The sequence below is a fragment of the Aythya marila genome (genome assembly GCF_965140915.1).
Source record: "Aythya marila genome assembly, chromosome: 3".
NCBI lineage: Eukaryota > Metazoa > Chordata > Aves > Anseriformes > Anatidae > Aythya > Aythya marila.
In genome coordinates this window covers 51161626-51188791 of record NC_139044.1, presented here as the reverse complement: position 1 = coordinate 51188791, position 27166 = coordinate 51161626, and the positions used below count along the sequence as shown (strand labels likewise).

At 40.1% G+C, this 27166-nt stretch overlaps 1 protein-coding gene across 4 annotated transcripts in view; it reads right to left on the bottom strand.

Annotated features, from left to right (window-relative positions):
• UST (uronyl 2-sulfotransferase) overlaps positions 1-27166 on the bottom strand; it is a gene marked incomplete at its 3' end in the record, with an annotated part of 164715 nt that overhangs the window by 100711 nt on the left and 36838 nt on the right. For all 4 annotated transcript variants that reach the window (XM_082757638.1, XM_082757635.1, XM_082757636.1 and 1 more), the window contains exon 2: positions 4550-4593. In XM_082757638.1, coding sequence (XP_082613764.1) covers positions 4550-4593 — 44 coding nt within the window. The remainder of the gene's footprint in view (positions 1-4549; positions 4594-27166) is intronic.

Sequence of the window (27166 nt, the reverse complement as noted above, 5' to 3'; positions counted from 1 at the left end):
CATTTCAACCCTGGACAATTAATTGTTGTTCATTAACTGCATTCCTATTTTAAAGTAGACACACAAAATTAGAAACCCTTTGATTCTAAAATATACCTCATAAACCTACCAAATACCCCCCTCATGTTTTCATTTCCTTCATGGCATGTTGTAATTCCCTCTGATTAATGCAGCTGGCATTAGGAAAACACTGAAGACTTTCACATAACAGTGCCAAGTAGGACTGACCCCAGTTGAATGAAGCAAGACAAGGATACACTTCCCAGGATAAGTGACTGCCAGGATTGCAAAAAACAAATCAAGGGCTTTTTTGTCTATTCATTATGCATACTAATAAAGAAAGCTGTATTGTGTATAGAAGCCATGCATAGCTTCTATAGGTACATGAGGTAAGTCAGTGATAAAAGGAAGACTAGGGAAATTGTGGGCCTTCTCTAGAAGGAAATGGGAGACCTGTCTACCTGAGATATGGAGAAGACTGAGGTATTCAATGACTTCTTTGCCTCAGTCTTCACTGTCAAGAGCTCTATCCACACAGCCCAAGCCCCAGAAGGCAAAGACAGGGACTGGGAGAATGGTGAACCATCTACTGTAGTGAAAGATCAGGTCTGAGACCAGCTTAGGATCCTAATGGTGCACAAGTGGTGGCTTTCTTCAATGGGGTTACAGCATTGGTGGATAGGGGAGGAGCAACTGACATCCATCTATATAGACTTGTGCAAAACATTTGGCACTATCCTGCACAATACCCTTGTCTCCAAATTGGAGAGACATGGATTTGATGGATGCTCGGTAAAGAAGTTGTCTGGATGGTCGCACTCAAAGAGTTACAGTCAATGGCTCAATCTCCGGGTGGAGATCAGTGACGAGTGGTGTTCCTCAGGGGTCAGTACTGGGACCAGCATTGTTTAACATCTTTGTCTGTGACATGGACAGTGAAATTGAGTGCACCCTCAGCAAGTTTCCCAATAACAACAAGCTGTAGGTGCGGCTGACACACTGGAGAGAAGGGATGCCATCCACAGGGACCTGGACAGGCTTGAGAGGTGGGCCTGTGCAAACCTCATGAAGTTCAACAAGACCAAGCACAAGGTCCTGCATCTGGAACAGGGCAATCCTAAACACAGATACAGGCTGGGCAGAGAATGGATTGAGAGCAGCTCTGAAGAAAAGGACCTGGAAATGTTGGTTGTTGAGAAGCTTAACATAAGTGTGCACTTGCAGCCCAGAAAGCCAACCATATCCTGGGCTGCACCAAAAGAAGTGTGGCCAGCAGGGTGCGGGGAGGGAGCCCATGGGGGACCCATGTTGGAGCAGTTTGCTCCTGGGGGATGGACCCTGTGGGACGGAGACATGTGGGAGCAGTTCTTGAAGAGCTGCTGCCTGTGTGCAGCCCCCGCAGGCTCAGCTGGGGAAGGACGGCATCCCCTGGGAGTGACCCCATGGGGAGCAGGGGCAGGGAGTGACCGTGAGGGAGTGGCAGAGACGAAGCCTCTGGGACTGACCGCAGCTCCTGTTTCCCTGTGCTGTGCCGGGGGGAGGAGGTAGAAGAGGGTGCATGGGGGGGAGGTGAAGGTGTTTTTAATTTGCTTTTAGTTTCTCACTGCTCTAGTCAGCTAGTGATAGGCACTACATTATATTAATCTCCCTATGCTGAGTCTGTTTTGCCTCTGATGATAATTGTTGAGTGATCTCCCTGTCCTTATCTTAAGCCTTGAGCCTCTTCCATGACATTTTCTCCCTCTTTCCTCTGAGGAAGGGGAGTGAGAAAGTGGTTGTGGTGGAGCTCAGCTGTGTAGGAGGGTAAAACCACATCATCTGTTATCAGTGTATCTAAACACCGGCAAATACTTCAAAAAGCAAATTACCTGTGACTAATACAAGGCTATATCCTGCTATTCCACTGAGCTATCCATCAAGCTTTCAGGAGTGAGGATGATTACATAAAAAGCCCTAAAAACTTTACTGACCACGTAGGCAGCTAATCACAGATTACCTACACAATCAATCACCTACGTACCTAATCAACTGGCCTTTCTAGAGACAGCTGAGTTCGAGCTGGATGAGGCTGTGTTCACACAGCTTCAAACTATGTGTTTAGAAAGGCAAGGAAATTTTCCCAATGTAAACAGGAAAGTGTCTGGGTTGGATAAATCTGGCCAACGGCTACTATCCATTGGGGTATAGTTGCTATCCACAGTACTTTTCATCAGCAAAACAAAATTCCTGAAGTAAAAGTTACCAAAATGTTAAATCTGAATCAAATTTTCAAAATTCAGAACTCTTATTTAGATTAGTGCTTTTTCCCTACTGGTACAGCTAAGCATATTTGAATGCAAATGCAAGCATGACAAATACAGGTCTGGAATAAGCATTGCTTTATTCTTTGGAGCTGAGGGTTCACTGTGGAGACCAGGCAAACACAATCATGGAGGCTGATGTACTTCTGGGAAACAGAAGCTGACTACCCAAATAATTAGGAAAAATTTTAAAGAGGGTACAAGAGGGTACTAAATGAATTTTAAGTATGGAACATTTGTTTAGCTTTAGACTTCCCCTCTACTTCCCTCTCACCCCAATCTCAGTTAATAATGATTAAGATAACAGGTGATTAAATCACTTCTGTATACAGCCATTTGTATTTGCACATGCAGAAAACATGAATAACTTCTGTTCTTTGAGGGGACAAAAATCAGAAGTCCACCATCCCTCTTTAATTGGACTTTGTGAACCTGAGTGTAACAAATTTCCATGGACTTGCTGAAAGTTACAGATCTCACGCACACACTGAATTTTCAGGGAAAAAAAATAAAGTGAAGAATCCCAGTAGCTTGCTTTCACTGAGAACTGAGCTAAATCAAATTTGTTTCCACATTACCCTACTTCCTCTGACCAAACGCCAACCGTTTCACCACACTATCTTACACATGTGGTTGAGCATTTAAAGTGAAGGCTCAGGATGTGATTTCATGGTCACTTTAAACAGACATGAGTGGGAAATGCCATCAGAATGAGTGGCTCTTCACTTCCACCCCATCTCTAACTCCTTGTACCTGCTGCACTGGCATTCACAGTGGGCCACATCAGTGAAGCAATCTGTCTGAAAACTAAACTAGAAGAAATATGCATTTTCAAGTAACTGCTCCAGCTCTCCCACACGAACAGCTGTATCAGCCCAGTGGAAATCCTGCACCACTGTGAAAAATGACCCCTCCATCAGCACACTCCACTTTTTTAGCTCGAAGTGATCATACAATCTCACCTTTTGACAAGGAGTTCTTAAAGTAGGTAAAATTTCTACTGAAAGGCCAAGAGAGCTCAGAAAAGCATTCAAGCATCTAAGTCCCACTAAAACAACATTACTTCAAGTATGCCCCCTTCCGCTTTGGTGTTTTACAAGTAACAGTGCAAATTCAGCATAATTTGGAAAGGAAACTTTCATAAAAAACGCACCCTGAAGTTTTACAGTTGCACAGCATAAAGACTACAAAACCACAGTTCTGCCCAAATACCTCAGTAAGATAACACACTGTACCAGCAGAAATAAAGTCAGTCTGGAGAAATTAAAAACAGCAGGAGAAATCTCTCTCTCTCTCTTTTTTTTTTTTTTTTTTTTTTTGAAAATGCTACTATACAGAAGGAGTTATTAGAGCCTTGCTGTCTGGAAAGACAGATACAAGATTGTATCAAATCAGGTTTTAGAAAATAAACCAGCAAAACAAAACAAGAGACCCTAAATTTCTGCTTCCACTTCCACTTCTTCCTCTTGAAGAACCATCACAATGTTGGCTCTCAGCTGTAATGTCATGAGATGCCATGACTACAGTAAGGGTATAGACAGCACCACACAGACATACTTGATAGAAAAAGTATATTCTACCCCCATAAAATGGCTCATTATGTACATTTATTAAATATATCCTTCCACTCTGCTTGAAAGGATTGCTCCTGCAGCAGAGCCCATGCTTCAGGAACTGCTACCAGCAAAAAGGCCATCTTCACTTCCCTTATTAGCTCTCACAGTGGTGTCAAGCCTCCTGCTGCATACTTGCAATGCTATAACCATACAAATATTCATACAAAATGAAAACAGTTATAGATCGGATATTCTAGCATGAATACAGTTTGTCCTCCAGTGAAAGTAGTTCACCAGGAGTTGACCATTTGCAAGCAAATACTTTGCAAGAAAAACAACATTGCGACAACTGGTATGATTTCCAAAACAATTAAGGGATGCCTGTCCAAGAGAGACAAATCTTGTCTTTGCATGACTTTGCTGACAGAAAAAATTCATCACTAGAATCCTATCTCCCCTTGACTCAATGACAAAAATCCCATTAGTTTAATCACCCAGACATTTAACCCAAGTTACTTACAAATGCCTGAGAACACTGGGAAAAAAAGTCAGAAAGGCCAAGTGCTGTTGATGTAAACTCAGCAGGGCTGTTTTGCACATATTCCAGAACAAGTAAACATACTAAACGTTAAAAAATAAAATGAAAGAAAGCAAAAGCAAGAAGAAAGCAAATGCAAAATAAAAGCAGCTCACCTTTTGAGGGGGTGGTCCGTGGTCATCCAAGTAAGTGGAATTTCCTACAAAAAGAAGGTTGAAAATAAATAAAACTCATCCAATGCAACTTCAAAACTTGTCAATGCATGGGAACAGTTACCTTTATCGCATCTGTTCTGTGGTGTCAAATAATTCAAGGAAAATAAATACCCTCTGCTTTAATTTCTGCTTCAAATGAGAAAAACAGTAGTAATTTGATTTGGCTAAATTTATGATAAAAGGTTAGATGCACTTTTTATTTTTTTTTTAAGCATAAAATTAAATGGGCCAAGGCAGCATTAATTAAACAGTCATGGCATTCAATTATTTGCATGACAAAAGTTGTCAGCTGCACCCTGGTACACTTCAAGCAAATGAATACAGTTAACCTCAAAAAGATTCTTAAATAGTAAAGTATCAAAGGCCTTCAACAGATTTTTCTCTGATGTAGTTCACAAGCATTCACTATCTTCCTTCTAACAAGGGTTTTTCCCAACCTCCAAGCTGCACCTTTGTTCCTAAGCAGTACAGATGGAATAGGATCTGTATTCTGATGTGATTATACATGTATGTGCCTTTCCAAGATGCTCTTTTAATTCAGAAGAAAATTTTCAGAAAAAAAAAAAAAAAAAAAAAGCTTCTGAAATTCTAAATTGCTCTCTTTTTAGGTAGTTACAATAGAAAAGGCAGCATTTTCAGACTTTATACCTATTACTTGCACACACACACACTGATAAATAAAATAATCCCTCCCACACTCATCCACATGATGTCTCCTCTCCAGCTATCCTTCCTGAACCCTTCTGCCGAAGGATTAACTATGAGCTTTCCCAACATGTCCCAGCAGAGGATAAAACCTTGGCGCAGGCCGAGAAGTTCTCCTCAAGCCATGCATACATATCCTCCAAGTCATCCTCATATCAAAGACAGCAAAGATACCTCTGTACTAATCTTACATCCATATGGACTATGAGAATAACTTTTAACAAGTGTCTACTAAATACTCAAACATGACGTTGGTGAGGTCTCTAAAAAGCATGGTCCCTTAGTGAGCATCTCTACTCTTGGGGCGTTGAAGGAGCAGCAGATGATGCCTCTGGGGGAACATGAGATAGGTGGGGGGAAAACAACTTGCTACCAAAGAGCTCCTCTCTTGTCAATCTGGCCAAAATGATGGTGTGTCACATGATTTTTGAGAGTGCCACAAACAAACAAACAAACAAACACAAAGAACTGGGTCTAGGAGGCCAACTTTTCTGCAGCCAACAGCCACCTTCTATATGATTTAACTGTTCAAGTGCTTTCCATGACTCTGATGCAGAAAAACTCAACTTTCTACATATTTGACACAAATATCCATCCTCTGAATGACACAACTGATTATTTTAATGCCATGGATAATTTCAATCAACCCCTATATCCATGGATGAAAAATTTATGTTATCCTTTCCTCTGATATGGTTCTAACTGCCAGGATAGTCTTCCCGTGCACAGACTGCTAACAGAGTCTCCTGTACGACCTTCTGGTAAAAGAGCCACCTGTACACACAGAGATGGTCTTGAAAATAAGCTTTTCAGAAAAATGTGGAGTTATACATTGGAGTGGTGCAAAGAAAGCCCTGTTAGTGCTTCCCCTCCTGCACTTATTCAGAAGTTAATTTTCCTGTAGGATCAGGCTTCATAGCAACTTTCACCTCTTTGTCATTAATCAAGCTGAAATACTGCCACTTCGTCTTTAGCAAACACTCATCATAGCTCATTTTGCTGAGGAGAAGGATTTGAAATTATTGAGAAACAGATAATTACAGCCATTGTTTATATGATATCTTAGACTGCAGTGTCAAGAGAATCTGAAATATATTACAAGAAACATTGTTGAGATATCCTTTAAAATTAAGGAGCCAATAACTTAAGCAATTTCACTTTCCTGTATCACTAACCTATGTTCTTGGTATGCATACTGCATTTTCCTTCCTGTGTCAATTTTTAGTTATTACAATTAAATCCAAATCTTCCTGGCATCGAACATGTATCCTGCAGACTTGATTCCTGTTCTTATTTATTTATTTTATTATTTATTTATTTATTTTAAGCACAGTCTAGTTACTGCTGTATCCACTTTTCCATTTTAAGACAATAGTAAGTTTTGGTCCATTTTATAAAGCTCTTTTTCATGGCAATTTCTTACTCAAATCCAGAAGTAACAACTGGCTATATAAAATAATCACAAGACTGACACAAGTGGTCAAGCAAATTCAGAGTACTGATTTGAAATCCAGTCAGAATACCTTACAAATCAAGAGACGAGGATGGAAAGCTACAGAAATTCACCACTCCCTTACACTGCCCCAAATGCCATGTGCTGAATTAGTTTCCTTCTCCTGCCAGTTCTTCTGCTTGGGCTCCTCAGGCATATAAAATGGAGCTGATTTCAGCATCCACAGTGTGCCAGACCAATTCCATAGTCTGAATTCTTTTAGGTTCATGTTTAAAATGAGTATTTGTTTTCAGTAATAAAAGTGAAACCTTTTGCTGTATGATTCATACCATACCCTTAGTAAAAACACTAAAATAATTCAACAAACCCAGCTGTGATGGTGTGGACCAAGCAGGCTCTGTGGTCTGTCTGCCAGCTCCTTAACCTTGTGAAGCCCTTCATGTGCTCTCATTGAGCATCTTATCATCGAAGATATCCTTCCCTTTGGCCAGCAAAAGTAGGGCAACACTACTTGAGCCTTAACATGTGCAGAAATATCCTGAAAAATACACACCAAGCTCAGAATATTTTTGCAGAATACCTGCAGAAAATAGTAATTTCTAATACAAGAAGAGGCAATGCATGTTACACATGGCTCCTAAGTTAGGTACTTACAAATTGTATGAACTTTTAGTGCCACTTCTCAGAAAATACATATCAGACTATGTTAATTAAAAATACAAAAAAAAAAAAAAAAAAAAAAAAAAAAGGAAAGAAAGAAAAATCAACATGATAGGTATTGCAACAGTGAAGAAACATCAAGGTAAAGCCAATCTATGAACTATTTTCTACTAAGAGATGACACAGAAGTACAAAAAATGGAAGTTGCACAGTAAAAATCAGGAACTTAGGAATGACTACCATAAACACTGAAACCACTGTTCATCAGGCTGAAGTGTTTATTGTAACTACATCAACACAACCAGCTAATCTCAGATGGAGAATATGATTATGCAGCTTTTATATGCTCTGGCAGACAACAACTAGAACATTATACAAATATGCTTTTGACATTACTAAGTGTCACAAGAAGAGAAAATATTTTCTGTGGTGCCGCTTTCTGTGTGAAGTGATAGAAGTCAACAGTTTTTCATTAAGAATCTACTCCGTTCTCCTGAAACAACATATTTCATTAAATTATTAATAGGATTTTTCTGAAACCCTTTAATAAACCTTTAGTAAAGCTTTTGTTCTTGTCTGTCATCCAACGAGACTTTTAAAGATTATTTTTTTTCTGGAACAGAGTATTTATTCTTTAAAAAAATTAAATAAAAAATCTGCCTTATAACTTTTTCTGCCTTCCTTTAATAGCACAATAGTCAATCATTAGAAACAACAAAGGAGACAGAATAATCAATGGTCAAAACAGTGGTATGCATTCCACAAACATGCTCAGCAGCACACTTGCACTGACTGAACACAGTCTTTTCCAGTGTCTCAGGAAAAAAAAAAAAAAGAGTCCAGCTTTATTACAGAACATGGTGAATATACGAAAGCAGTCCAGTTTTCTCCATAATTTATTATCTTTGAGGTTAAGTGAATCAGATGTATGCAAAATCTTTGGGGAAACCTTGTGGTTATGTTCCTTTTTTCTTGGAATCACTGAAGTGTGGGGGTTTTTGCTTGAAGCAAGCCAAGTTTAAACAGAAAAAGATGGTCAGTCTCCAGGATTAAGGACAAACATGACTGTGTGCAGTTCATAACCACAGAAGGCAAGATTAATTGCAATCCTGGAAAAACATCTTAAAAAAAAAAAAAAAAGAAAAAAGACTGGAGAGTACGGGAAGAGGTGGTAAATGGGCTTATGTATGAAGATCCTTTGATAGTAACTGAACCACAATCACTGCATTTGAACAATTTAGATATCATATGGAAAGAAATGGTCAGAGATGAAGGGAGAAAGCCAACATGGAAAATATGGCATTTTTACTATTTTCCTGGAGCAGGTTTTTCCCTTGGTGGGGATCACAAGAAGTGGTCTAAGGGAACTGGGATGCAGTTACTGCCAAATTTATCATGTCTTCTGAAAATACCACTTTGTTCTCTTTACTTGGTCACTGTCTCAAATTTCTACTAGCCAATGTAATCTTTCTTGGCATACCGTCTACAAAATAAATGAAAGTGCCAATGACTACTCAGAAGAGGATTAGTTCTGCTCTGCTTTCAGTCAAAAGTTATTTAAACAAGAATCTGAAAAGCCACTCACAATCAAGATCAGTTCATGGCTCCCCAGTGCCAATCGTCAGTTTGTACTACACATTTGGTTGGACTCGATGACCTTGAGGTCTCTTCCAACCTAGGAAATTCTGTGATTCTGTGATTTTCCTCACTTTCTCTTTTCTTTCCACCATGAAAAATTTCCCAGGACAGGAAAGACTGCAGAGGCTCCACCAGTAGGAGCGTTAATTTGAACAGGATGCCTGTGGCCGGCAGCAGGTACCAAGACCAGCCAGGACTGCCAGAAACAACAGACTGAAGGTGCTGGGGTTGTTCTCAGCCTTCTGTGTTTTATAAGTCTTTTTTTTTTTTTTTCCCAAGGTAGCAGTGGACATCCTCAGAAATGTTGTGGATTTTTACACATCTGAAATAATACCATGTCCTTAGTCATCATTTCCTGGAGCCCTTTATGGATCAAAGGCAGGAAGGGGAATATGGACTACAACTTGAAAATCAGCAGCTTAGCAGTCTGATGTTGCCCAGCTCAAATCTAATATAGAAGGGAAACCCTCTGATTGCTGAGGTCAGCAGAGCTGTACCAGCCTCAACAGAGGGATTTTTTTCACAGGTGTACAGAAAAGATTAACATAGTAAAACCCTAGTGTCCAGTCTGCACTGCAACACACAGTGATTCACTACAATTTCTTCCATTAAATATAAAAGGTCCTGTACCTACAAGCGGTTTCCTCAGCTTAAGACTAACACCTGTCAAAATTTTCATTTTGAAGATGGAAAAATGTAGAGCACTATTTTTAAAAACATTCTGAAATGGATTTTTCTGCTTCCTTTTTTGCCTTTCAAAACATCTTAGTTATTTCTCATTTTTTAAGTCATAAATACCCCCAAAATAACCCCAAAGCTATGTATTAATTCCATGTCACTGCACGCAATGAACCTGGAAGATGACTAAAATGCCTGTTTAGCTTTACTTTCCAGTCACTGAACCCTGGAAACTTCATTAAGATATAATTCAGATTTGTTTACCTGCAAGTTTGCTCTAATACAAAGAGGAGAGAAACTGGCACACTCAAATACGGTTTTTGAAAACTTACTTGTAATTCAACATATGTAATATATTTAAAAATACTACTATTATAAAGACATGGAGGGTTTAAATAACTGCAGGTTCTAAAGTAATGCAGAACATATATCAAAGAAAGACACTAAAGGAAGAAAAAAGCCTTTATACATATATATATAAAGATACGTTATATATATTTTATACACACGTATAAATACTGTCTTTCTTTATACTCACAAGTTTGTCCAAATCTATTACTGCTTATACATTTCCCTTTTAATGTAATCAGGCTAGGGAGTTAAATTGTTCCATAGGTCAATTGCTTCGGAAAAACGTCCATACTGATTGTATTTGTTCCATTCAAACATACTGAATGTATAATTACAATAAATAAAAGAAGAAAATCAAAACTTTCAGTGTTTTCATTCAAAAAACAAACCAAATTTCTAATATGGCCAAATTTATCCAAATTGTGTGAACTACAGCAAACACTATGATGGAAATAGGGCAATCCCGGACATGAGTACAGCCCTGGAGAAGAACTCATTGAGAGCAGCCCCACAGAGAATGACTTGGGGGTTCTGGTGGATGAAAAGCTCGACATGAGCCAGCAGTGTGTGCTTGCAGCCCAGAAGGCCAACTGAACCCTGGGCTGCATCCACAGATGGGTGGCCAGCAGGTGGAGGGAAGAGATTGTCCCCCTCTGCTCTGCCCTTGTGAGGTCCCACCTGGAGTGCTGTGTCCAGGTCTGGGGTCCCCAACACAAGAAGGATGTTGATGTGTTAGAATAGGTCCAGAGGAGGACCACAAGGAAGATCAAGGGGCTGGAGCACCTCTCCTATGAAGAAAGGCTGAGAGAGCTGGGAATGTTCAGCCTGCAAAAGAGAAGGCTCTGGGGGGACCTCATTGCGGCTTTTCAGTACATACAGGTAATTTATAAAAAAGATGGAGAGTGACTCTGCACAATCAGACAACAACAGGACAAGGGGGAATGGTTGTAAACTAAAAGAGGGAAGATTTAGATTAGAGATTAGGAAGAAATTCTTCACTCAAAGGGTGATGAGGCACTGGCACAGATTGCCCAGAGAGGCTGTGGATGCCCCATCTGTGGAGGTGTTCAAGGCCAGGTTAGATGAGGCCCCAGGTGACCTGATCTAGTGGGTAGTGTCCCTGCCTACAACAGGGGGATTGGAACTAGGTGATCTATGAGGTCCCTTCCAACCTGAACCATTCTATGATATGATTCTATGAAATATCACGGGCATTGGTTTATTTGTGATATTCCTAATGTTTTACTTTATTTTATTTTTAAATTTTCTTCTATATGCTAATGAGACAAACATCCAGTCTATACTTCTACAAGAAGAAAGACACAGTTTAATGAACAATTAGAAATGCTGTCCAGATGAAACGTAATCTGAATATTTAATAATGACAACTCTTGGCTATAACTGGTCTCAAAGAAGGGGAAAAACCCTTCCATCTTACAAACTAACAAAGACAGAACCAGGCAGTCTGAAAAGAAAGTACAAAATTGTCCTATTACCAGCCACAACATCATGTATTCTTCTCGTATACAGACCATGTACAGAATATTTTGCTCTGAGACACTTTCTGGGAGACTTTTCCTAACCTGCACATGCAGCAGAGGTGCAGGCAGGGCAGGGGAAAGTGCACACTACACACAGCCCTCCTCCTGCAAAGAGAGGAGACTCCAGAAGGCAAAACAACTCGAATTGTGTAGTTAAGCTTTGTTTCAACATGCCTGCTACAGAAAGGCAACAAACCTTTCCACTGCAAAAGTACAGGCACGCGTTTCATTTTCGTATTTATTTTGTCAATACACTACTTTACTACCACTGGAGGCAGAAAGAAGAAAACAATAAAATAAAATCAACTAAGAAAAACAGATATTTTCCTGTACTCTAGGCAGTTTGGAGAATAAACTAACATCCCAAAAAAGGAGGTGCCATTAAGCAAAACTATTTCAATGTTACTTGAATGTGTTTCTCTATGAGAACAAAGACTACTGTCTATCCCCACTGCCAGGTAGCTCTTTGCAAACTGCACTTCAAAGCTGCATTAATCTGTTCTTCGTCTTCACTCTGTTTTTCAGCTGGTTCTCAAATTCTGCTTTCTGGTATCACACAGCAAGTGAACACTGATTAAATAAGAGGTTTTTCTTTTCAGAGAGGATTTTTACCCTGCCTTCTGTCACAATGTGTGCCAGGTATTTTGCAATGACTTGTGTTTACTTCTTAATTTCCTCAGCAAAGATTCACCACCACAAAAAGGCAGAGTAAATTCTCTATATAAATACAGTACTATATTCCCCTGTGCCCTTCAGGGAGTCCTTCTGAAAAAGTTGTCATCGCTAGGCAACTGCAAACAAAGCTGGTCAAAATTTGAGGGGCAAGCTGAGACTGACAGCTGAAGTGCCACCCATTCAAATCACACAGACAGAAAGACTGGCCCCCGACTTTATTTCCTAACTGGCTAACATGAGAATAACAGTGGAAGCTGTGTCAAATTATTACGGCTGAATACAAAAATGATTTGCGTAGCATAGAAACTGTCAAGTTTCTCTGCAAGAGAGTAGTTAGAAACATGACATTCTGAAATGAGCTAGACTTAAAGAAATTCATGTTGCATGCTTGGGAAACTGCCAGTAGTCTGCACTAACCACTATCTTTGAGAATTCACAGAAAAGGAATGAGTGAAAGACAATCCTCTGAAAACAGATATCAAAACTCTTAAACTGAAAGGATTAAGCACAGAAAGATGTTGCAGTAAATTATGAGGATTGGCCATCCCCAGGGATGTTTAGGAGCAGATCAAGCAGGCACTGCCAGGAATGACACAGGCGTCACCATGCTGCTTAGATCAAACATAATAATTTAGATCCCATTCCAGCCTTACTTCTTAATTTTTATTTTTATTTTAATCAAACAAAAATTCCCTGGGTGTTGTACTGTGTCCTATCATTCAATATTTTCATTCATTTATTGAAAAATGCAGTACACAGCACTGGTAATAAATTTGGTAACCATGCCAAGTGAAGGGATTTGACAATGGAGAAACTCTGGGACATTGTATTAAGTTTATGTGGAAGTCTGGGAAGCAGGGGTCTATTGGACTGGCATCTACAAGAAGAGCCCAGCAGCTGCCCCACCTTAGATCAGAGCCAGCTCCAAAATGGGACCCACTGCTAGCCACAGCTGAACCCATCAGGGATGCTGGTTGGGCCTCTGGGACAGGCAGATTTAAGAAAGAGGGAAAAAAAAACAACAACAGTTCCCCTGCAGCCTGTGGAGAGGCCCCCGGTGGAGCAGGCTGTCGCCCTGCAGCCCATGGGCCCCACATGGAGCAGATCTCCATGCTGCAGCCCGTGGAGGAGCCCCCGGTGGAGCAGGTGGATGTGGCCTGGAGGAGGCTGCGGCCCATGGAGAGGAGCCCACGCAGGAGCAGGGGTCTGGGGGAAGCTGCCGCCCAGCCGTGGGGGACCTGTGCTGGAGCAGTTTGCTCCTGGGGGATGGACCCTGTGGTACAGAGCCGTGTGGGAGCAGTGCTTGGAGAGTTGCTGCCTGTGGGCAGCCCCCGCAGGCTCAGTTGGGGAAGGACGGCATCCCGTGGGAGGGACCCCATGGGGAGCAGGGGCAGAGTGACCAAGAAGGAGCAGCAGAGACAAAGTGTTAGGGACTGACCACAGCCCCTGTTCTCTGTTTCCCTGCACTGCTTGGGGGAGAGGGGGGGAGGACGTAGAAGAGGGCGTATGGGGCAGCCAAGGTGTTTTTAGTTCACTTTTAGTTTCTCACTGTTCTAGTCTGCTAGGGATAGGCACTACATTATATTAATTTCCCTATGCTGAGTCAATTTTGCCCATGACAATAATTGTTGAGTGATCTCCCCATACTTATCTCAACCCTTGAACCATTTCCATCATATTTTCTCCCCCTTTCCCTTTTAGGAGGGGAAGTGAGAGAGTGGTTGTAGTGGAGCTCAGCTGCCCAGCTGGCTAAAACCACCACAGACAAACAGAGTCAAAAAGATGTTGATCATTCAATGAAATGGCCTGAAAATACTAGATGCAACTCAGTAACAACAAGTATAAAAATTTCAACTCAGGTAAGATCAACATCTTCAAAAAAGAAGAATGGGAAACAATGGGGAAACTGCAGAAAAGAGCACAGGGAGAGATGATGGGAAATGAATACCAATTTGCTTCCTTTGGATTTCTTTGAGTATTCTGTGAAAACTTTTCAGAAAGATCCCTCCATTCATCCTTCCATTCCAGCTGAATGTCTGGTGATACTTTCACTAGCTTGGCAAAAACTCCATTTTAACTAATCTTCTTAGGATTAAGCCTTAAAAGCCTGTTTCCCTCCTCCAAAGTGAGAGATTCATATGAGGATATTTTAAGACCATTTGCCTTCATCAGAGAAATTTATTTATTTATTTTTGCTGTTACCTGCAGAACGCATGACACAGAGGAAGAAACTTTGTTGGACAAAAGATGCTGACAGAGTCAGGACACATCCCCTCTTAATGCTCACACTCTCTCCTGCACCAGGGAAGAGCATGTCAGATTCAGGGAATTTCCAAATGCACATCTGAAGTTTGGGACTGCAATTCCACAGATCAGCTTTCTCTTTACAAGACTCTCCTTGCCAAAGTGACGACAATTTAAAGATGGGCCTGATGGCTGGAGAACAGACATAATGATGAAGCTTCAATGAAAACCCTGTCAAGTGCAACGCCTCTTATTCTCGCTTCACTCTGCCATTCAGACTGCGAACTCCAGGGAATCTGTATCGACCAGACACCTTCTCAGATGATACAATTCTCAAGAGTTTCCTATTACATCAGTACCAGACATCAGCTCTGGTCTTTTGCATGATGTTTTTCCAGAGACAAGGATTTTATTTGCTTAGTTAAACCTACGCCAACTTGCAAGTTTTATTCCTGTTCATTGCATTTATGTAGATATTTTCAGATTTTTTTTTTCTTTTTCTCTCTGTTCCTCCTGCACAGGCAATCTTGGAAACCAGCAAGTCAATGAATTTTGGAAAACACCCAGCTGGCAAGTCACCATTTATTCAAGGAAGATTTTTATTACTGTTATTATTATTAAGCACTATGCAGCAAATGCTGTCCAGAATGGGTTGTTTGTTGGGTGTTTGGTTTAAAGTTCCTATCCCAGGAGGCACATTTCCAAGAAACTGCTCAGGGCTGCGGTCTGACCCCAGCGGTATCTTCCTAGCGGAGAAGAAATGAACGTGCTTCACAGATAATTGATTGCATAAAGCTTTAAAGAATTATTCATATTTTTATCATACTAAAAGCAGATGAGTTTTTGTGCATATGCTTTTCACAACATCCCTCAGGTCATGTGGTTGCTATGACTTTGTCACACATCATTACAGACGCAGCTGCATTTAGGATAATGGACCCCCCATCTGAGGGAGGTGTGCGGGATCAAGGTATGTCTCTACAGTCTTCTGCTTTCTCCACAGTCAGGTTCCCTTTCTATCTGATCTTAAAAAGTACTACTGAAAACAGAAAAATATACTTCTGCGTTTTTTGTTTTTGTTTTTTTTTTTTTTTCAAGTCTGTCTCCTTTTATTCTCTCTCTCTTTTTTTTTTTTTTTTTTTTTTGTGCCATTAGGAAATCACTGTAAAACTCTTCCCTACACTTGTATACCTTTCAGAAAGCAAAAGCACTCCACATAACTGCCTTTGTGTTGCTTTCCTCTGTGAAGGAAACATGAAAAAAAAAAAAAAACACAAGTTGTTTAACTATGATTAGTTTCCCTTCCTCAAAAGGTTTAACAAGCATAAAACATTGAAGTAGCATTTCTTGCCAAAGTCTATTAGAAGCCTACAACCACAAAACAGTATATATAAGTAGGCCAGATAAGGAACATACCGTACTTAAATGAACTATTTCTTCTGTATGACACATTAGCATAAAGTTTTATTAATCTCTATTACAAAAAATACTTAAATGTCAGATGGTTTTCTAGACTTCAATATGATTTAATGTAAATATTTTCCATTACTATAAATGCTTTGGCCAAACTACTCAATTTTCACACTATCCGGCTACTGGCTTCAGTTCATGAAGACATTTTAACTCCTTTCTACCTGACTCAGATGCACTTTAATGACAGAAAGACTTCTGTAAGTGTTCTGTGTTTTAGGGACTTCTGTGTACAAATTGCATCTTTAAAAATAACAGGCAAGATTTAGCAATCATAGAGCATTGGACTTTGCTTAAACCTGCCTTTCCATTTGAGCACCCCTTCACCTACAAATGCAAAAGGACAGGATCGACCCCATTCCTGCCATTCCAACCCCTTGCAATACATTTCCCTCAAATTCAGTTTTCAGCCTTTACTGGAAAAAAAGTCATTTTAGCACATGGAACAAGCAACATAAAACTCAATGTTTCTGAAATTATTCTCTTCTACATCTGTCTATTCCTTCGATCACTGTATGCGTTCAGTATAAATGTCATGATTTAAAAAGATGAGTTTTCCTGCCTTCAGCCTCACTTCTCATGATCTCAAGCAAGATATACTCATTTTTGTACCAGTGCTTGATTTGCTAGATTGACTTGTTAGCGTTCTGTAAGGTGCCCTAATAATTCAGTGAATTGCCATAAAACATTTTTGCTCTTCAAAATCTAATGCTGCCTTTATTACTAAGTCTAAGATCCACATGGCATACACAAGACTCACCTGTATGAAAGGACAGTGTAACTCTCGTGACTCTCATGAACTCATAAATGCATACAGCAAAAAAATATAAATATGTACTGATGGCTTTTCCCAGATTGTGAACAAAATGATCTGGCCCTCAATTTTTAAGCATTTAGTACACTCTTGACTTTAAGATGTTTAGGTAAAAACATGGGAAAGACAGTGTTCAGATGAACAGTGTTCAGATGTGTTACTTAATTTCAGCTGCCTTAAGCTCTCTTATGACTAAAATAGTCTTTCAAAAGTGTCAGCAATGCCAGGTTCTACATTAACATTGTTATGTTAAAAAAGAACCATACAGTCTCATAACAATGCAGTGTCATACAACCATACAAATAGTCCAAGTTTCATCGACCTCAGCAGAATTTTTCAAAATAGCATTATTCCCTTCATGCTCTCTACCTGTCCCAGAAACATTTCTCTTTTATATGCTACCAAACACTTGCTCCTACCGGTGAGGAATTTAGCTCGGTGAAGACGCTAAGAAGATCTCAAATGCATTTTGACTCACTTGGATAACTGTTTGTTTATTTAGGACTGCTCTTGGTTGCTTTGACCGCACTTATGAACTCCGAGATGCAAACATTCACTCCTGGTAACAATTACCTAGGCGTGCTCTTTCTTTTTATATCGTTTTCCTGTGTTTTATTTAGCTTTGAGAACCACATCAGGATGTCACAACTAAGACATGGTAGTTTAATAGATCTCTAACTGCCACTCACCAGCCCTCCTACAGACCATGATTCTTATAAGAGACATCTCAAAATACACAACAAACATCTGTGCTATGTAGGCTATCACCATATATCAGCCATTACCTAAATTTGGCTTCTTAGTGTACATATGGATTAAGAGAAGCTTTTTACTATATTTACATATAACTATATAAATATATATCAGAAACAAACTCTAGTTTGCACAAATGGTTGGGAGACTTCTAACCAACAATGAAATTAGTTGTTTAAAAAAAAAAAAAAACACAAAAACAAAAGGTATCACTTCATTTTGTCACTTACTACTCGACAAAACAGCATAGACGTATTATTGCATTATGTTACTAGAAGGTGTATTATCACTAAGACATGCCTTAGCCTATTTTGGAAAGGTAATAGTGCTTTAATGCCAAAGCATTCATTTTCGCAAAGCTTTTCAACTTTTGCTGAAAGGTGAGAAGAGGCTTATCATTCTAATCATATAGGCACAATGGCATAATTCTGCAACATTTCACGAGGTCATTTCAGTGACAGTATTTAATTTCTAGAAATTTGCTTGGCTGAGATACAGAATAAAGAAATTGTAGCACACTGAAATTAACATCCAGATACCTCAAAAAATGCAACTCTTCACCTTTCTACAATTCTACATAATTTTTATTGTTTTCCAAAGAAAGAAGCTTGAAGAATGTCTAAAGTGAGGCCATGCTGCTGCTTAATATTATCTGCCAACTGCAGCACTTGCTAATATGAATGTACAAAATTCATGATTAACTCCAAAGGGACTTTTTTTTTCCTACAGCTGAGAAAACAAGAATGCAAAAAAATTACTTATGCTAATTTAATACATAAAAAGCATCTTCTCCCCTATTACAAAGTCTATAGAGTTATGGCTTTTTTGTGTATTAGAAGTTTAAATACCAACATATAACTACAGCTTAGTTTCCTCCTATGTGCTGTTTCCTTAAGTGAAAATATTCCTAAAGCAAGCTCATCCCAATCTCATCTATTAATTTTCTTACAGCTTTTTCTTTCTTCATGTGGGATTTCTCTCCCTTTACAGCCGAGGTTCTGTAAGTACACTAATTCTGAAGTTAAATTACTGCATTGTTCCACCAGCAGCAAATTGCAAAAAGTGAGTCCTATTTAGCATGACTGGAGGTCCTTACCCTGGAGATGTATAGCAGAACTGTTTTCACATAGATACCATAGAAACTAAATCAAATCTCATCCCATTTATTGATGTGCTCTTTCCTCAAAGATTTTGCCTTTTTAATGCCCAAGTTTTAAAGCTAACAGACCAATACCTTACAGCTCGAAAGAGACCATTTTCAGAGGGTAGATGCTCAGAATTTTCCAAAGCCAGGTACACATGCTGGCAAATTACATACAAGGTAAAGAAGCTAGCACCTCCAGACAGAAAAAAATGGTCTGCAGTGTAAAGGGGATGAGAATAAACAGACAAGTACATGGATGGTACCTGCAGTACTGATATTAGTCACTCATGGACAGCTTAATGCTTCTATGGATTGTTCTGACCTCTGATCCAAAGACAGAGGATACTTTCTGAAGAATATTGAACTCTGATTTAGAAGAACTCCTGTGGGAAATGAATTCTATTTCTGGTAACATCTAAAAATTGGTAAAAGGCCAACACCAAATTTGTTTTGATTTGAATGCAGCCTTAAGTGAGTGCATTAAATTGCACTGCCCTGCCACAGCAGCAGGCACACTCAGTCTGCAGCCTTGCTATGAAGGTAAATAACTTTCACCAATGGCTGCAGCAGATTACTTAATATTCCACTGTCTTATGCCTGACAAAGCCCTAGGCACTGGGACATATGTCGGGGCTTTTTGTTATTATTTTCCTCTCTGGTGTTCAAGAATTTGTCCCAGACTTCCTACCAGAAGTCATCATATTCCAGGTCTTGATGTCCTTATGGATCCACTATCAGCAGCTTTCATGCTATGGTCAGCCAGAGTGTCAGCTCCTCGGCTCCCCTGCCTCCAAACAAAATACAGCTGTGAAAATACATCCTCTCAGTGGCTGTTGCAATTTCATGCAAGCCGTTTTAAAGGTCTCCACTGTTTTCTTCTTGTTTCCCACAGCAGTTTCCACTGTATTACATTATTTAACAACGAAGAGCTTTCCAGAACTTATTTTTGTCAAACAGTAAGAAAGAATGTAATTCCCCTAGCTGCCTCCTCAAAAATAGTACATTACTTTTTTTTACTCAAATTAAACTAAGGATTAAGAAAAAAAAAATCATCCTGAGACAGAATCTTGGCACTGTAAATAAAACAATCTGTTGAAAATTAGGAGTTGAAAATGGGACTTTAAGGAGGTAAAAGAAGGGGGTAGAAACTTTGACAAAATGCTGTGGTACTGGGATTACTAATATTCGTATTTCAGAATACAACGGTGTATTTACTCAGCTCAGGCTGTAACGTGTGTTCACAGCCAAGGCATAAGCAGTAAAGTGTTTCGGATGACTCAGCTGGGCCCAGAGCTCCTGCTCTGATGCCAGGCAGTTTCCCTCCCTTTGCAATTCTTCCTTAGAGCGGGACAAAACTGTGTTTCCTCCAACAACTCTAACAAGAATTGCTTTTCTTCAGAGCCATCTGAAAATCCAGATCATTGCGTGAGATATTTTGTAAGAGCCCTTACAGAAGGGAATCGATCTAAAAGCCCTGTGAAGGGTTACTTTACTCTGACATGTTCATACAGTACCCAACACTCACTAACTTCATAATTAAAGCACATCAAGCTTCCAGCACCACTAAGAGATTTGCATTCATCTGTTTAATTCCAGGACTTTCTATATACTTGTGTACTTTTCCCTGTTTCTTTGGGATGTAAACAAGCATTGTATCCAGCTCTGGAGAATCCCTGCAATATGCTGCCATTTTAGTTCACGGAAAACTAAAGGAAAAGGCATAAATATGGTGCTGTCAGTTGGAAAACGTGGTGAGTAAACACAAATAAGATTTCGCACAGGCAGCTGACTATACAAGACTCCTATAAAACTATAGCATTTTACTACAGGCTTACAAGACTTAGACTCCCACACACCACCATGGATGGAAAGTGGGGAAGCTGGGCTTCTTTTGTTTGCTTTCTGAAACAAACGGTCTGGCAAATGAGTCACAGCGGGAAACTAGGGTGCGCACACACCATAAAAAAAATTAAAAAATCTGCACCACACACAAAGCATTCTGCCTAGAGCTTCACAGAACTGGGAAGGCCAGCTTTGCCCTTAAAAAATCCTTTTTGACGTTGTTGCTTCTCTCCTTCCCCCTCATCCACTCATTTAGAAGGCTGCCTTTATCATAATGAAATCACAGATTATCCTACATATAATTTCCAGGGGTAGAAAAGTAACTTCGCACTTGATTTATCATGTTGTATTAAGCTATTACATTTCTGCTGGGGCTGGGAAGGATGCCAGCAGGCTCAGCATACCCTCTTCCGCCACCTCCAGTCGAGTAAAAGATTTCAAGACCTTCTGCTTGTTTCCAGCACTAACTGTAGTTTTTTATAGTATTCTCCAGTATAGTATTTTGATAGTATTCTCCATTACATAGAACTGTTAACTAACAAGATACATTTTTACCATGTATTCTCATGGCACTCGCTGAATGTTTAGTCACACTTTAAGTACCACGACTGAAAGCTATTAACAAACAGAAGTCATCCCTTATGAATTCCCTGGGAGAAGAAAAAACAAACAAACAGAAACAAGGATATCACACCTCGTCAGTGACATTGCAAAATCTTAGCCCTACACTGCAACCTCCTGGGTTGCTTGGGCAGCTTAGCCAAACCCTGGCAATGCCCAGAGTCCATGCAAAATGCCAGCCTTACTTCAAGGGATCGGGTCAGGTCTTTGACCACCTTCAGCATCACCGCTGAACCTGGAACTGTTACCAGCAAACAGCTGGACCACTTATTTTAAGTTAAATGTCCACAGTGCCTGAGAGACAGTTTTCACAACTGCCAACATTCACAGCTCCTGGGAATTGTGAGTCTTGGTTTATACTGTAAAAACATTCAGTTATTGCAAGAACTAGCAAGGAGAAAGGACTACCGATGAGCCCCAGGAAATCTGAAGCAAAGCGTTAAGCATCAGGTGAGACAGGTCCCTCTCCTCTTTATCAAAAATGGATTGGCAAACAAATATTAGTAAGCCAAAGAGTTGTTAAGGAGTTTAGGGACTTTGCTGTTTCCTCAGCTTGGAGGTTCAACAGACTCAAGCTAAGACATTGACTGACATCGGTATCATTGCTAGGACTACGTGCTGGGACTATGGCAGACCAAGCAGAAGAAGTGAATAGGTTGTATCATCACATTGGACTATGGTGTTCTAGCCACAAACCACATACAAAGAAAAAAAAAAAAAAAAAAGAACAAAAGACAAAACCATCACTACTGTCATTTACCTAGGGATTCCCTACACCCATTTTAGAGGACAGATACTCAAGTAGGTCATTAAAACCCAAACAAACTTTTAAAACAATTTTTGCTAGAAGCCACCTCTTGGCTACACAAAATTGTTTCTCTGCTTAAAGAAAGAGTGATTTCCTGCATGAACCTGAGTTGTTATAAGATGCACATCTATGATACTTCACGTTCCGCATCATATTCCAAAAACGTTAATACAAAAACACCAGACAGACAAGGCACCCTTCCCAAAGCATGCGTGCATCCACAAGGGCACAAGCAGTTTCCAAATACATACAAAAAAAGCAACTTTGAAACTTCAAGAACTTCAAGTACTCTATGTGACATTTTTAGATCCAGCAATGGCTTTGCACAGCTAGAACAGGACAGCAATATCAGAAGTAATTAGAGCAGGCTGGGAAATGTGATTTCATAGTATAGCTAAGATCTAGGAATAATTTACTCATTCAAAGATCACAAAGGGGAAAGTAGTTTTACTCCTCCCAGCCACTCACCAATATCCTGGAGGAGCTAAGGTTTCTGTTAAAACGATCACAGAGGAACAGGCATTTTACAGTTTCAGAAATTGTTTTCAATACAGAAATAAATGAAGGCAGTTCACACTTTTCACGAAACTCATAAAGGCAGCACAGAAATGTCAGAAGCCCAGTTCGGATGTCTTCAGTGATTAGAAATTTCTGCCATTGCAAATGGAAGAATACCATCACCTCTATCATAACACTGTTTTCACACAGCTGAAATTACAGTCTTTTTTACTTTGCAATCTGGCATACAACCTGTTTTTGACTTGACTTCTGTTTTTAGCATGCTAGTTAGTACTTAGAACATTATGCAGTTTTGGTGTTTTGGACTATATTTCTGCAAAAATGCCAGCTCCACGTTTTTTCCAAAACTGACCTGGTATTTACTGCCAATCTGATTTTTCTAGATTGTTCTGACACACATCTGTGCCCTTTCCAGCTCTTACAATATCTTTACTTCAGATTCATCTGCAAATATAATCAAAATGTTAACTCTGCACTTCTTGAGCATTAATGCAGATGTTAAATGAAACCAGAATACTGATCCTTAATAGATACCTTCTTCAACACATACATATGCTGTTAGAGCTTAACACTGTGCTACGTAAGTATTATAATCATTGCTGTTAATCTCATCAATTAAGAATATATACACTAATGGAGAACGCAGGTTAGATGAAGGAAAGAGACTTAGCTTCTGTACATCATCATCGTTTTTTTGTTTATACTTGTAGTGTTGCACTCTAGCACAGCTTACATGATACAAAACTGCATCCAGCCACCAGCAGCATCCTCAGCACCACAAGAGGCTCTCACAACCAGCATGTGGTTCTGCTCTGCCTTCTGTAAGCCTGCCCCAAGGTGTGCCTGGACGCAAGTTCCTGGTACAGCTCCTGCTCATGCAGCTGCAGCTTTGGGGTTTCAGGCACAGTTCTGCCACCTCCACTGCTCAGCATGAAACCAGGCTGCATATGGAACCAGCTCAGGTTGCCTTACTGTCCTCCCTACCCCCCTACCACATTACTGAACGTCACCACAGTAAGCACAAGGTTCCCCTTCTGAACTCTCCAGATTTGATGGGAAGTTAATAAAACCGACTGAGACTTACTAGAAACGTGACAACCATGCCCAGGACGCTGCTGGGAATTTATTCATTATCATCTTAGAGAAAAATAACTTCCTACAAGAAGCATGAGGCTTTTGACTACAACCTCTGAGCAAAGAGCCACTTGAGCAAGGCACTGTCACGAGCACACAGCAGCCACACACCGCTTCCTCTGGGCACCGTGCAAAGCACTCAAACATTAATGGTTCTGATAAGAAAAATTTCAGGGCTGCCAGCACTACACACCATGACATCTTTAAACTTGAATTACTTTATGATTGAATCATCAACTACTGCTTCAAATGTTCCAGAACTACAATGTGGCACGTATGAAGTTATTCGCTGGGACACAATTCTTTACTGTGTTCTAGTTTCTAGCAGCCCTGAATTGAAATCACGCAGTTTGAAAGCAGGACCCATGACAAGCTGGTTGCTTTTGAGACTTCTGGCTAAGTGTCAAAACTAGAAAGGTGAAACGGGAATTAAAGCTGTTTTGAGACAACATTTTTTCTCCCTTTGCTTCTATAGAAACCAAACCCTATCTGCTTTCTCTTGCTACTGCTGTTTTGAGAAAAAATCAAGTACATTAACACTTTCATTTAACCACTTGCTTTTACTTTAGCAGAAATTCCAGTTCTGCATAATAAGTTAAAAATAATGATAATAATACTTCTGGTGTGCCAAGAGCATCCCTTACTGAACAGCGGTAGAGCTGTGCTACTGCTGATTCGGCTGCTTCTGAACCCCGTCCTGATTCTGTGATTCACCTGATTGGCAACAATGGAAAAAAAGCATGGAGAGTGCAAACATTCAAAGTAACAGCTGAATAACCCACTACTCATCAGTGATTTTTTTTTCTTAAATTAAAACAGATTAACACCACTAGGCAAGCCTAGCTCTTCCACTACACTCCATCATATGTTTATGTTTCCTGTACACACTTTAACTATGACAGTTCTGCATTTCCTTCAGCTGTTAGTAATGTAGTTTTAATGTAATAATAATGAAGAAAAACCCCAAACCACAACCTGAAACATGCAGTAAATAGGAATGACAGCTTCCCTCAAGTGCTACAGATACATTTCACTTGCGATACAAACCAAACTAAGCTTTCTGAGAGTCTCTTGCTGAAATCCATGGCATACATACAGCGTGAGTCAGGTGGGAACTGATGAGCCTTACAGTCTCACAGTTTTTGAATCTCCATCTCCCTCGGTGCAAGAATCCAAGTGGAGCTGAGTGACCGTGCTCTCGTTGCAGGGCCCGTTGCTGCTGCCATCACCACCAGCAGCTCCTGTGTGAGCTGAGCCAGGCCCTGGCCAACACCCCCATGGGAGCATTCTGCAAGCGTGGCCACAAGGGAACCTAGCGCAAGGCCACCATGGAAGAACTCATGTTCCCCATATCCACAGGCATCCAGCAGGAATTTCAGCCTCCCACAGAGGCCCTGCAGTCCTACACCAACCCTCAGACCTGTGGCCAGGGTAAATTTGACATGGCCACACAGGCAGCCACAGTGATGTTTAATCTGAAAAAGGCTCTCCAGAGGAACAAGGCTACTTGCTGGTTGAACACGAGCCAGCAGTGTGCTCAGGTGGCCAAGAATGCCAATGGCATCCTGGCTTGTATCAGAAATAGCATGGCCAGCAGGACTAGGGAAGTGATCATCCCCCTGTACTCAACTCTGGTAAGGCTGCACCTCGAGTACTGTATTCAGCTTTGGGCCCCTCACTACAAGAAGGAACCCAAGTTGGTGGAATGTGTTCAGAGAAGAGCAGTGTAGCTGGTGAAAGCGACTGGAAAACAAGACATATGAGGAGCAGCTGAGGGAGCTGGGGCTGTGTAGTGTGGAGAAGGCTGAGGGCAGACCTCATCACTCTCTGCAATTACCTGTAAGGAGGTTGGAGTAAGGTGGGTGCTGGACTCTTTTCTCAAGTGAGAAGTAATAGGATGTGAGGAAACAGTCTCAAGTTGTGTCAAGGTGGGTTTAGATTAGATGTCAGGAAGAATTTCTTCACAGAGAGGTGTGGTTAGGGATTGGGAAGTGCCCAGGGAAGTGGCGGAGTCGCCTTCCCTGGAGGTATTTAATAGATGTGTGTATGTGGCTTCACGGTGGAAAGGGTAGTGTTAGGTCATGGTTGGACTTGATGATTTGACAGGTCTTTTCCAACCTAAATGACTAGATGTTACTCTCTGCTGGGACAGGCTAAGGTACACATGTAATTGGATATTATCAGCAAGCACATGATCCATGGACACAGAAGCAGCTGGAGTCACAGAGCAGTCAAGAAAACCACGGGTAAATTCACTTCCTTGGTAGATTTAAGCAGGAGGTAAAATATCTGCTGTCCATAGTAGAAGGGGGTGAACACCACTTTGGTCAAATTTTCCCCCAGGTACCACATGGCAGTATTACAACTTAATGCACTCACTTTTGCTCATCTCCTTCACTCCTGCAAAGACATTATTTTCACAGTGTGGCATCATTTCTGGCATCAAGCTATGTTATGAAGAAAGTTTAAGTGATAATTTTTACAAATGACATTTCTATAATCTGAAGACTTCAGAATGTGTGAACAACTTTCAGCATTTCCCTTCTAAAATGTTATGATCTACAGAGAGTTGTAAAAACAGTGAATGTTTATTCTGAAACAGATTCTCAAGCTAGACATGAAAATTGCAGCTGGAAATGCAACTTTTTTTTTTTTTTTTTTTTTACTGAGCAGAAAAATAGGAAAGCACGACAACACATGCAGGCAAAAGCATGATATTGTGCTATCCAGAGGGTTTTCAGTACATGTAAAAAACATAATTATACCATAAGAAACAAAGAAATTAAAATTAAAAAACCCTTTTTGTTGAACCAAATAGTATCCTATTTTTGTGTTTAATTGAATGTTCTCCAAGCAAGACATCTGAATTCGATTAACAGAAGTTTTGTTTGGGGGTTTGCATTTTTGTTTTGTTTTTTAAAATACTAAAAAATTAACTATGTGATCTCATTTTTGTTGAATGACAGGATCATGAGACAGAAAAAGCACAGTCCAAGTTTTTAAAAAAAAAATTGTGTGCAAGAAACATGGAATGTGATCACACTGCAGTAGTGCAGGGATATGTGCCATAGTCGTGCTGTTATACTAATACATACGTTCTGAATTTCAGAAGTTGTTGTTTTTCCTCAAAGTCTTGAGCATATAGATGATGTGCTAATTTGTTCCCAGGTGCCTCTAAGTAATGACTTTTCTTCAGAAAAGGATAGATTACAGTTCATTTTGTTCCTGGTAAAATAAAGGCCACTCAGATAAATCAGGAAACTTGAAAAACGCATATAATTAAGAGTTACGTTTTGGCTAGTATTTTCAAATATCATTTCACAGTTGATACGCAGAGATCGATACACAGAAAATTCTGATACAACAACACAGTAGTAGTCACTAGCTTCTTTCTGCTATCATTTGTGACTATTTGGGTTTCTCTAGAAGCACAGCACTGGCGTCAACTGTTCAATTTTAACTTGGAGAGTGTCTCATATGCAACCTACAGGCTGGAACTGACCTGCA